The following is a 12,105-nucleotide window of genomic DNA, read 5'->3' as shown; positions in this document are numbered from 1 at the left end:
TTTCCCATAAATATTGTCCCCTGACTACTCTCAGTTCTCAGATAATCAGGCTTACAATACCAGCTCATTTATTCAGTATTACTTTCTGTTATAAGTAACTATCAAAAGGTCAACTGGTGTTTCTCTATGCACCCAACATTTGCCCAAAGTGTATAATCAACCTACAAGTGGAAAAATTCATAAATAATAATAGGTTATTTGGGCTTTGGGGGAAATCCTCAATCTTGTCTCCTTTGAACAAGGTGTCTCATTCTACTCTAATTCTCAGAACCTAGCACAGTGGTCTGGAACTTAGGAGACCATTCTTAAAGGAAGAAAGGCAGGAGGGATGGAAGGAAGGAGACAAGGGAGAAAGGAAGGATGGGTGAGAAAATCCAGGCAATAGGTACCCTTCAGTGTCTACACGAAAGCAGACTGGCACGCTGTCATGAGTACTTATGTTGGTGTTATTTGCAATGGCAAAAGAGAAATAGTCTGTGTGTCCATCAAGGGAGACTGGTTAAATACTCAGTAGCACGTCTGTGCAGTGGAGTACTAAGCAGCATAGGACATCATGTGACAGCTCTCTGTGAACTGATACAAAAAGGTCTTCAAGACACAGAACGGTGTGCATAAAATGCCATCATTTGTGTAAAAGCAGAAGGGGACGAGAATATTTATTTGTGTGTGCTTGTGTATGCATAAAGAAATTCTGGAAGAAACAAATGAACACAGAGGTGGGAAAAGGAACAACACAAATGGGAATTGGGAAGAAGACTTTTGCTCTATTTTCTTTTTCTGAGGGCGAGAGGGTGGAACCACTTGAATGTATTAACTTTTTCCAAAAACTCTTTTAATAAGAGTTCGTTATATTTTTCACAGCTTCTACCCCTGGAGAAGGGAAGAGTACATACTCATCCCCATTCTCCGCACAGAAGGGCCCAGAAGCCTGCTCAGCATGCTGGCTTACCGATTGATCTTCCTCTTCTGCTGGGATTTAATCACTGTGCTTTCTTCATCTCTCTTCTTCAGCACCTGGAAGTTGTACTCTAACTTCTCTTGGTTTAGCTGATAAGTTGCCTTCATCTCCTGAAGCTGTTGCTCAAGAATCTAAAGTTAAAAATATATATACTCATTGGCCCTAGTATAATCTGCGGTGCCTGAGGGCCCCGACAGTTTGTTCAAGTCACGTCAGAGGAACATTAGGGACAAGTACCTCTGCCGATTCTTAGAAAATCTATCACAGAGGCAAATTCAAGGTCATCTGGATAAAATACCAATCAATCAACTGCAAGCTATTAATAAAACCTGCATTCCTACAGCCTAAGAAAGACTATAGAGCTTTCAAGTCCAACTAACTTTGGACTTTGTACCAGACCTTTTAAAGATACGAGCAGCCCCACTAAAAACACCATCAAAGTTAACATTGCCACAAAAACTTGAAATTTCCCCTCTTTGACCTTCCAGCACGGCAGTGTTAGTGTTTAGCAACCCACATTCATTTAGAAGGAGGACAGGCACAGTCATCTTTTCTTTTCGGGTTTCCATTGGCTACACATATTTGTTCAGCAAATATTTACTGAGCGCCTACTGTATGTCAGACACTTCCTGGGTGCTGCCAGGAAACACTGGTGAGAAAGGCCAAGACCTGCCCTGTCTAGGAGACAGACAAACAAACAAGCGCTAGTGACAGGGAAGCAAGCCAGAGGTGAGCACAGGCTGTTCTGAGCCAGTGAGAGGACCAGGGGAGGCATCCTTGAGGAGATGGCATTAGCGCATCCACCAGAGACCTAAAGAATGAGTAGGTGACACCTGAAGGTAGAAAGCTCCAGAGAGAGGAGACAGCACATGTGAAGACACGGAGCTGAGAGAGGGAGGTGCTCTGGGGAAACCACGAGCAGTTTGGGGTGTGAGGCACAAGGCAAGGAGCTGTCAAAAAAGAAGCTGACAGCCACAGAGCCTGCCCAAGCTGGGCATTTAGAGCACTGTCCTGAAGTCGGCAGAGGCCACTCCGGCTGGTAAGCAGGGGAGGAAAATGACCAGTCCAGGCACCGTGCACAGATCGCTCTGACCGTCTGTGAAAAACAGACCAGAGAGAGGCAAGGCTGGAGCGGAGTCAGCAGGCTCTGCCTCTCCCGAGTGCGGTGCAGGGTGGAGAACGCAGGGAGGTGAGATCACCTGTTAAAGCAGGACATCTGGAGCTCTAGAGCCCCCTTCTCACCTCCCTCCACCAGGCACAGGCTCTTGTGAAGCAATCAGCAGAGGAAGGCATTCCGACCAGCCCCCCTTTGGGTCATCACAAGGAGGGCAACCGGCTAGGAGGTGACATAGGAGAATAAAGGTGGTGACACATCATCAGGTCAGCAGGTCAGTCATTTCCACGTTTGGTGTGGAATCTGCTGACTCCCCACATTGTAACGGAAGAATGAATCGAGTGCATTCTACTTAACTGTTGCAGAGATTTTTAAATCTCTCTTATGAGTATTTGAACATCATATACTTCAGAGCTGTAATATCTATTCTTTAACAGGTGGTGAATGAACACCATATTGGTCACTGAGATCATAACTAATTCTACCTCCAAATTTCTCTACTTTTTAGTCAATTTTTGATTTTCTAGTTAAATACTTTTCTTTGTAAAAACTTTTTCTGATTGTAAAAGTAATATTTGCTCATGGCTGAAAATTTGGAAAGTCCAGCAAATGGAAAAGAAGAAGAGATAGGAGAAGGGGGAGAAAAACTATCCATAATTCCTCCACCAAAGGCAACTTCTGGTAACACATTGGCATGTTGCCCTCCAGGGTTCTTCAGAAGTTGGAATCAAACTATGTCTACAATTTTAAATCCTACTTTTCTCCCTTAATACTATAACAAGAACTTCCCATGTTAGTTAAGTTTTACCAACATTATTTTAATGGTACATAATACTTTCCTATACTATTTTATCACGTATGAAATATTTATGTTTATCGTGTCATAATATTTTACCATTTCCCTATAGTTGTATTTTTATACTGTTTTGATAATTTTCACTATTATAAAATAATGCTGGGATAAATAGTCATCCTTGATTGTCATACACTGAACATAGTTTTTAAAAATTATAATTGATTTTGCTAAATGTGTGTGCTTATTACTCAATTGTCCAAAGATATTTTGCAAAGTTGTACCTCATGTTCCCAAGACTAATGGCAAAATATGATGTTTGTGGTTTACGAATCATTTATAAAGATTACAGTCTAACCTACCACAAAGGTTCCATGTTAAAGGTACCACAGGTATTGATCACACCTTCCCCTGTTTCCTGGGCAAGCATGAGCTTCTCCACAGTTCTTTTGGTGCCATCTCCTGCCCACAGGCTCAGGGAAAGAGGCTGCTGTCAGTCCCCCAACAGAATGGAAATTTAAAAGAGCCTTTCGCTCTGGCCTTCTAGGCTGACTGCGGAGATTGCACTGGCCCTCTTTACGCCAGTCTTGAGCCTGGGCTGGGCCAGCAGGATTCCCCGTTGAACCACAAGACTCTTGTTCCCTACCTCTGCCCCAACCCTCAAGCTCAACGGATTATAAGATCCTCGAGGGCAGGGACTGTATCTTGTTTATCTCTGTGCTTTGCACAATGCAGGCTAACAAATTTGTTAAGTAAATTAACTTACATTTAATTTTTTATGGGCCCAGCACGCTTCTGCTGCGCAACTCTGCTTAAATTTTTTATAATTAATATTCTGGTACTAAAGGTAACAGCCCCTAAATTTGAACTGAACCATGTTACAATTTTCAATGAGCATGTAAGGCTTAAAAATAAAACCATTTGCTTTCTGCATTAGGAAGTAAATGTTTCCAGCAGTTTTATTCTGGGGTGGTGGAATCCTACTCAATTGCATAGTGTTTTCAGCCTTCCCTTTGCTCCAGTCATTAATAATGTGATTTTTACTGGCACGAAGCACTTGAACTGTAGACATTCTATTTTTTATTTCTTGTACTTTGCCCATCAAACCAAATCTGTGTGCGCTAGATCCTTCCTATTATATTTTTGTGGTTTACAAGAAGTTTAGTTCCATATTTTAGAACTGATAGAGCGCTATGGATTAGTCGGGAAGAGCAAATTTGATGTTGAGCTACATGCCATATCTTCTTGACACAAATCAATGCCATTGGACTTGAATGTCTAATGAAAGCACACTATGATAAAGTTCAATCTCTTAAAATATTCCACGTGTTGCAATATGGGTAGTCCCTGATTTGATGATTTTTTTTTTCTAGTTAAAGTGTGGAAAGTGGTACAGGTACTCCCAGTTTCCATCTAGCATGAGAAAGAACTGTGAATGCAAAGGAGGTGTACCCCCTTTCCACTCCGAGTGCCCCCATCCGCCAGCCTCCCACATCCACACACGCCACCATATGGACGTGTCCCTCTGGACAGGGACAGCCAGGAGAGCCAGGTCTCCCAGGTCCCTTCTCTCTCTTTGCCCCCTGCCTTCCACCCCTACCCCATCATCTCCCTAGGTCCCAGAATTGTTGGCTTCATTCAAGTATCTGAACATCGGACTAAGAACATGAAATTCCATATATCTCACTGTTTGAGGCCAAAAGTATGTAGTTTTTTCACATAAATTATCATACAGCCAAGATAAATTCAGAAAGCTTAACAATAGCTGTTTTCAGTAAAATCACAGCCCACAGAAGTAGTGCCCTCTCTTACAGACTTGCATGATTCTGTCAGTAAGTCTCATTTCCATGACATTAATATGAGAAGAACTGGGGGAAATTCTCAAGACTGGTAAATACATTTTTTAGTCTAATGGAGTTTTTAATTTATTCTCATGATGTAAAGTTCCAGGAAGAGTAAGAACTGAAATTCTACCAAACGTTATGCGGAAAAGTTTTATCTAACATGTTTTTCTACACAGAGACTGAAATGAATAGACCGTACTTGAATCTTAAGATGCAATTACATTATATCTCAATGTAATTAGAGATGTATTTTTTTTAACCGGTGTTGAAACACAGAATCCTAGGCTGGGAAAGAACTCTAGAAACCAGAGAGTCTCCTCCTACTGCTGCAGGGATCCTTCCAGACACAGTCAATCAGCCTTTGCATGCTTCGAGATAAAGGACCCTTCGTTTTGGGGAACGCCTGTTTATTGTATATTGGATAGTTCTAGCTAGAAGCAGGTTCTTTCTGGTGGCGAGTCGGGATCTGCCTTACTGTACTTTTCCAAGCATCAGTCCGGGACTGATTGGAATAAGGGGAAGGATACAGGCTTTTGAGCCCAGACTGGGTTTGAATCCAGGGTTCACCACGTACTCCATATGCAGCCTTGACTCTGAGCTTCAGTTTCCCAATGTATAAAATGCTAAAATGCTAAAATGGTGATTTCTCCCTTTGGTGTTATTGTAAGCATTAGAGATACCGTTTGTTAAGTGCGTGGAATATGACAGACACTCATCAGATGATTGCTGTTATTAGCAGTAGTAGTCCTAGCTTGCACCCTCTGACACAGCTGCCTTGCCCTAGGGACATTTTCCCTTTGCCAGGCTAAAGTGCATAATTCTCTCAACAACTCCTCAGATGCCATGGTTTCCAGACCCCTGCAGCATCTTGGCGGTCCTCCTCCACTGGTTTCATAAAGAAAGTGTTCACCTATATATCCTGTACGTGGATATCCTCCCTTAGATATGATCGTTTAAAAGAAAGCAGATAATTAATATTTATTGAATATTTGTTAATCCTAGAAGTAGTCTCAAAAGATGAAACGTTCACAGATGTTCACCATCTGCTCTGCCACCCAGACACCCTAGTGAGGAGAAATGGTTGCACCTGCACATCCTGCTCCAGCTTGATCTTGATCATGTTATACTCTTCACAATCCCAGATCCTCTGCTTGTTCAGCTCCTTCTCATAGTCCTCTATTTTCTTAATGCGGTTCATGAGATATTCCAGCTGAAGGCACAGGAAGATAAGGGAAAAGTTAGGGACCATCCCCGCCCCAACTCAATCCTTCAGATGGCTTGACTAGTATGACACCATGGAGGGTTTGGAAGTTTTATGACTCTGGAGGGAGTCTGGTGGCTTTCAGAAGTCCAGAAGTCCCGTGGCTTTGAACTCTTGGATCATGGCTTATATTGCTTAATAGGGTCCTTACTCCAGAAATTCTACAAGGACTGCTCCATTAAGAAATTAAGCACATGGCCGGGCACAGTGCCTCATACCTATAATCCTAGTACTCTGGGAGGCCAAGGCAGGAGGATCGCTTGAGGCCAGAAGTTCAAGACCAGACTGAACAAGAGAGAGACCCTGTCTCTACAAAAAATAGAAAAAAATTAGCTGGGTGTGGTGGCATGCGCCTGAAGTCTCAGCTACTTGGGAGGCTGAGGCAGGAGGATCTCTTGAGCCCAGAAGTTTGATGTTGCAGTGAGCAATGATGACACCACTGCACCCTAGCCCAGAAAACAGAGTGAGACTCTGTCTCAAAAAAAAAAAGAAAGAAAGAAAAGAAAAAAAGTTAAGCACAGAACCTGACATCAGATGTTTATATTTCTAAAAAATCCACTGGATCACTTCTTTGTTCCTTATGTCTCTGAAATAAAATGATAATCTCACACCTTTTTAGAATGTGTCTTAAAACACCTTGGGCCACAAATATTCATGGCTGGGGTAGATGCCCAGGAAACAAAGAAGAAAGTGACAGGGCCATGGAAACCACAGCAAGCTGCCTAGGTGGTACTCATCACCACCAGAGAGACAACTTCCATGTGCAAGGCCACGCTGATCAGCTACGAGGTACAGTGGTGAATGTGTGCCACAGCAATGCTACTCAAGACACAAAAAGGCTAGCAAATTCAGTCACAGGAGAAACCACCCCAGATCAAACCAATCACCTGGACTCCCTCGCACCCCTGTCTGCCACCCTTTACCTCTTTGGCATTGTGAGCCTGCAGCGCCCGCTCCCATTTCTTCTTATTACTGGTCAGTAGCTCTTGTCGTTCCACCTCAAATGCTTTCTACAGCCAAGAAGGAAAAACGTTCCCGTGTCTGTTTTGATTGGGCAGGTTCCACCATACCCAAGAACTTTCAGATAACTGCACAAGTGCCAAGTCACCAACCACACAAAGTCAAATCCAAATACAGACTTGTCAAGTTTCACGTGACCAAATGGCTATAAGGAATTGCATGGAAATTACAAAGTCTATACTTCACACAAATGCAGAGAGGAAACGTGCCAACAGCCCTGTGGCTTAGTCAACGTAAGAGGCAGGGAGCTACAGGGAGGCCAGGGCCCTTGTTGGCAGTCACAGGGCAAATCCTGACATGTCATTCAATCATGTCGAGGCAATCATGATTAGGCATTGCCATGGTTGGGGTTCCCATGAAGCGAAGGCAGCATGCAGCTTGCAAGGGCTAGGCCTAGGAATGCAGAAAGGAGTCTCCAATAATCCACAGAGAGAGGCCTCTACCCTCCTGGCTCTCTTCCGTCTTGGAAAAGACTAAATCAGTCTCAATCTTTAACATTTCATTCAAATTCAATGTACTGCTGCCTGAATCCTGTTTGGCACTCCCCCTCACCATCGCCCACCCCCAGATGCCAAGAAAGAACAAATGAATGGCTCACATACATCCTATGGTTATGGAGAACTAACCTCCCTCTTTACTCCTCATCCTCTTGCCTGTCTTATTTCTTTCAAAGCACTTATTACCACCTGTCAAATTTACGCTGAGTAATTCATTTGTTTATTGTCAAGCTGTCTCCTACTAGAATGCAGGCTCCACCAGGAACTTTGTTTTGTTCATGGCTCTATCTCCAGTCCCTGGAACAGTGCCTGGCATATAGTAGGCACTTGATGAATCTTTGTTGAATGAGTGAATGAATGAGTAAACAAATTAATGAAACCCTAGAGCAGAATCGGAAATTAGAGGACAAAGACACCCAGGACCTCCTTAGATGATCAAGACGGACCCAGACCTCCCCCTCACGGGCCTCCCGAGTGCAAAAAGCAGGCCTTTTCACACCCCGTGTTACCTCAATGTGATGGAGCTCCTGGCGAAAGGTTTTCATTACATTCTTCACTTGTTCTTCCATCCTCTCTAGAAGCAGGCAGATGTCATCCGATTGTCTCTTCAAATCCTTCACATACTGGTCATCCTTTGTTTTTAACTCCTAGACAAGAGCATGTAAAAATGTTGGTCACGAACCGAAACAGAAGCAAGAGGTGCCAGGCACACTGTCCCTGCACCCCTTTCACCAGAATCTGCAAACACTAGGACTTGAAACTGTACAAAGAGAAAGTGACTTCAGAGAATCTGAGAAGACCCAGGGAAAAGCACATGTGGATGGAGTAGAATAGGCTCAGCTCAGGGCAAAGCTCTGACCCAGCACCCAGGATCAAACTCCTCAATTATCACTAGCTGCAAATCTCTCTGCAAGCTCCCGGGAAGCCTAGAGCATCCCAGCTGAGCAATTAATGTCCAGGTTCCAGCACGGGAACATATCTACTGCAGACTAAGTTCCATTCCTTAATTAAGAATATAAAATCTGGAACAGCATTTGCCATAAAAGTACATGCAGTCATGTACCGCATTTCAGCCAAAAATGAACCAACCACGTTTATGATTCCCAGGGTTCCCATAGGATTATAATACCATATTTTTACTGTACCTTTTCTATGTTTAGATATGTTTAGATACACAAATACCATTGTGTTACAATTGCCTACAGACTTCAGTACAGTCACATGCTGCACAGGTTTGTAGCCAAGGAACAATATGCTATTATAGCCTAGGTGTATAGTAAGATATACCATCTAGGTTTGTGTAAGTACACTCTGATGTTCACACAACAATGAAATTGCCTAATGATGCATTTCTCAGAGTTTATCCCCATCATTAAGCAATGCATGACCATATTTCTAGTAGGTAGCCAATAATTCTAAAATTATTACAAGGCTTTTTCTTCTGGTCAAAAGTTTATTACTTGAAAAAACATTCAATTTGGAAAAGAAGAGTTAAAATTATCTCTGTTCACAGATGACATGATCTTATATGTAGAAAAACTAAAGATTCCATACATACAAAAAAAACTATTAGAAACTTATTAACAAATTCGGCAAAGTTGCAAGACACACAATAGTTTAGGCATATACTTTGATTAATTGTACTGTTTCTTGTTTGAGATATAATAAACTACATTTTTGATTTAAAAAAATGTTGCAGGACACAAAATCAACATTCAGAAATCAGCTGCATTCCTATATACTAATAATGACCCATCCAAAAAGGAAATTAAGAAAATAATTCCATTTACTATATCATCAAAAAGAATGAAATACTTGGGAATAAATTTAACCAAGCAAGCAAAAGACTTGGACACTGAAAATTACAAAACATGGCTAGAAGAAATCAAAGAACATACAAAAGAAATGGAAAGACATCCTGTGTTCGTGGATTGGATAACTCAATATTGTTCTAATGTCCATACTATCCAAGGTGATCTACAGATTCAGTGCAATCCTTATCAAAATCCCAACATCATTTTTTGCAGAAATAGAAAAACCAGAAAGTTGTATGGCATCTCAAAGGGACCCCAAATAGCCAAAACAATCTTGAAAAAGAAGAACAAAGTTGGAGGCCTCATATTACCTGATTTCAAAACATACTACAAAGCAACAGTAATTAAGATAGTGTAGTACTGACATGAAGGTAAATATAGAGACCAACAGAACAGAATAGAGAGCCCAGAAATAAACCCCTGTATCTATGGCCAAATAATTTTTGACACAACTAAACAACGGAGAAAAGATAATCTCTTCAACAAATGTTATTGGGAAAACTGGATTCACATGCAAAAGAATAAAGTTGGACCCTTACCTTATACCACACACAAAAATCAACTCAAAATGGATTAAAGACCTAAATTTAAGGTTTAAAACTATTAAACTCCTAGAAGAAAACATAGGGGAAAAGCTTCAGGACATTGGATTTGGCAATGATTTCTTGGGCATGACACCAAAACCATAGGCAACAAAATAAAAAATAGACGAATGGGACTGCACCAAACTCAAAAATTTTTGCACATCAGAAGGAACAATCGCCAGAGTAAAATGGCAGCATACAGAATAGGAAAACATAATTGAAATCATATTTTTTTTTTTTTAGACAGAGTCTTGCTCTGTTGCCCTGGGTAGAGTACAGTGGTGTCATTGTAGCTCACTGCAATCTCAAACTCCTGGGCTCAAGCAGTCTTCCTGCCTCAGCCTTCTGAGTAGCTGGGACTACAGGTGCAGGCCACAACACCTGGCTGATTTTTGTATTTTTAGTAGAGACGGGGTCTCGCTCTTGCTCAGGCTGGTCTCAAACTCCTGAGCTCAAGCAATCCTCCTGCCTCAGCTTCCCAGAGTGCTAGGATTACAGATGTGAGCTGCAGTGCCCAGCCTCAATCATATATTTGAGAAGGGGTTAATATCTAGAATACATAAGGAATTTCTACAACTTGGCACCAAAAAATGGGCAATTAAAAATGGGCAAAGAATTTAAATACACATTTCTCCAAAGAAGATATACAAAATGGCCAATAAACATATGAAAAAGATGCTCAACATCTCTAATCATTGCATTTGAAATGCAAATCAAAACCACAATGAGATATCACCTCACACCCATAACTATAGCCACTATCAAAAGAAAGGGATATAATAAGTGTTGGCAAGAATGTAGAGAAGTCAGAACCCTTGTGTATTGTTGGTGGGAATATAAAATGGTGCAGCCATCATGAAAAACAGTATGGAGGTTCCTAAAAAAATTAAAAATAGAATTACCTTATGATCCAGCAATCCCACTTTTAGGTATATATCCAAAGCAATTCAAAGCAGGATCTCAAAGAGATATGTATGCCCATGTTCACAGCAGCATTATTCAGGATAGCCAAAAGGTGACAGCAACCCAAATGTCCATCCACAGCAGAATGGATAAAGAAAATGTGATATATGCACACCATGGAATATTTGGCCTTAAAAAAGAAGGAACTCCTGTGACATGCTACAACATGGATAGACCTCAAAGACATTATGCTAAGTGAAATAAGCCAATCACAAAAGGACAAATACGTATGATTCCACTCATATGAAGTATCTAAAGTAGTCAAAATCATAGAAACAGAAAGTAGAAAGATGGTTACCAAGGGCTGGGGGGAAGGAGAGAATTAGTGTCTAATAGGTGTAGTGTTTCAGTGTTGGAAGATGAAAAAGTTCTAGAGATCTGCTGCACAACAATGCGAATACTACAATATATAGTTAACCTTACTGAACTACACACTAGAAAATGGTTACGATAATAAATTTAACATTATATAGTTTTTACCATAATAAAAAAAAAACTAAAGAAAAAACGTTTATCATTCAAATTATGCAACATTCTAAGTAATGAAGTAAAGGCCTCCATGGTTTTCCATTCAGGAGACACAACGCAGTAATCCGTAAATCCCCCATTCAGACCCCCGGTGGCCGGGACGGGGCCCAGCCTCTTGCCTGCTGTAACTCGCTGATAAGCTTGTTCTTGTCCTCAATCAGGCCCGCACAGCGCAGCTGCTGGGTTTTGAGCATCTCCCACAGCTCCTGGGGAATTCTCTTCTGTTTGCCCTCTTCCCACTTTGCGGTGATTTCATCAAATTTGTCCTGGCTGGTCTTAACTTCGTTCTCCAGCTTCTCAATTCTGCAAATACAAACATACAAACATGCCGGCCATGCGAGCCCAGCTCCAGATGCTGCCTTCCAAGAGCGTCTACAGTACAGGGTCCCGGCGCCAGGCACGACCCTCGGGCACACCTACCCCGAGCCAAACTAAATACTGAGAAATCTTCTTTTAGTTTAATGCTTGACTAGAAGTGACTTAGACCAAGTAAACAAAGTGACACATTACAAAAACGGATCAATATTAAGGCTATACACACACACACACACACACAGATCAAGAAAGAGTGCACTGGGGAGAGACTATGCTGGATTATCCTGGTGTGCCCAACATAACCACCAGGGCCCTTGTGGGAGGGAAGCAGCAGTGTCAGGAGCAGAAGAGGAGATGTGATAACAGAAGCAGAGAGAGAGCCAGCTTGGGAGATGCTATGCTGGTAGCTTTAGC

General features: G+C 41.8%; 1 protein-coding gene across 1 annotated transcript in view; it reads right to left on the bottom strand.

The window, feature by feature from the left end:
* Window positions 1-12,105, bottom strand: part of DRC1 (dynein regulatory complex subunit 1) — a 38,231-nt gene that overhangs the window by 13,074 nt on the left and 13,052 nt on the right. The window contains exons 4-8 of the mRNA XM_012652437.1: window positions 11,496-11,679; window positions 7,997-8,134; window positions 6,894-6,980; window positions 5,797-5,919; window positions 950-1,089 (exon numbers count right to left, since the gene is read on the bottom strand). Of these exons, the coding sequence (XP_012507891.1) occupies window positions 950-1,089; window positions 5,797-5,919; window positions 6,894-6,980; window positions 7,997-8,134; window positions 11,496-11,679 (672 nt within the window). The remainder of the gene's footprint in view (window positions 1-949; window positions 1,090-5,796; window positions 5,920-6,893; window positions 6,981-7,996; window positions 8,135-11,495; window positions 11,680-12,105) is intronic.

Source organism: Propithecus coquereli, unplaced genomic scaffold (genome assembly GCF_000956105.1).
Source record: "Propithecus coquereli isolate 6110/MARCELLA unplaced genomic scaffold, Pcoq_1.0 Scaffold39, whole genome shotgun sequence".
NCBI lineage: Eukaryota > Metazoa > Chordata > Mammalia > Primates > Indriidae > Propithecus > Propithecus coquereli.
This window is presented reverse-complemented; position numbering and strand designations above follow the sequence as displayed.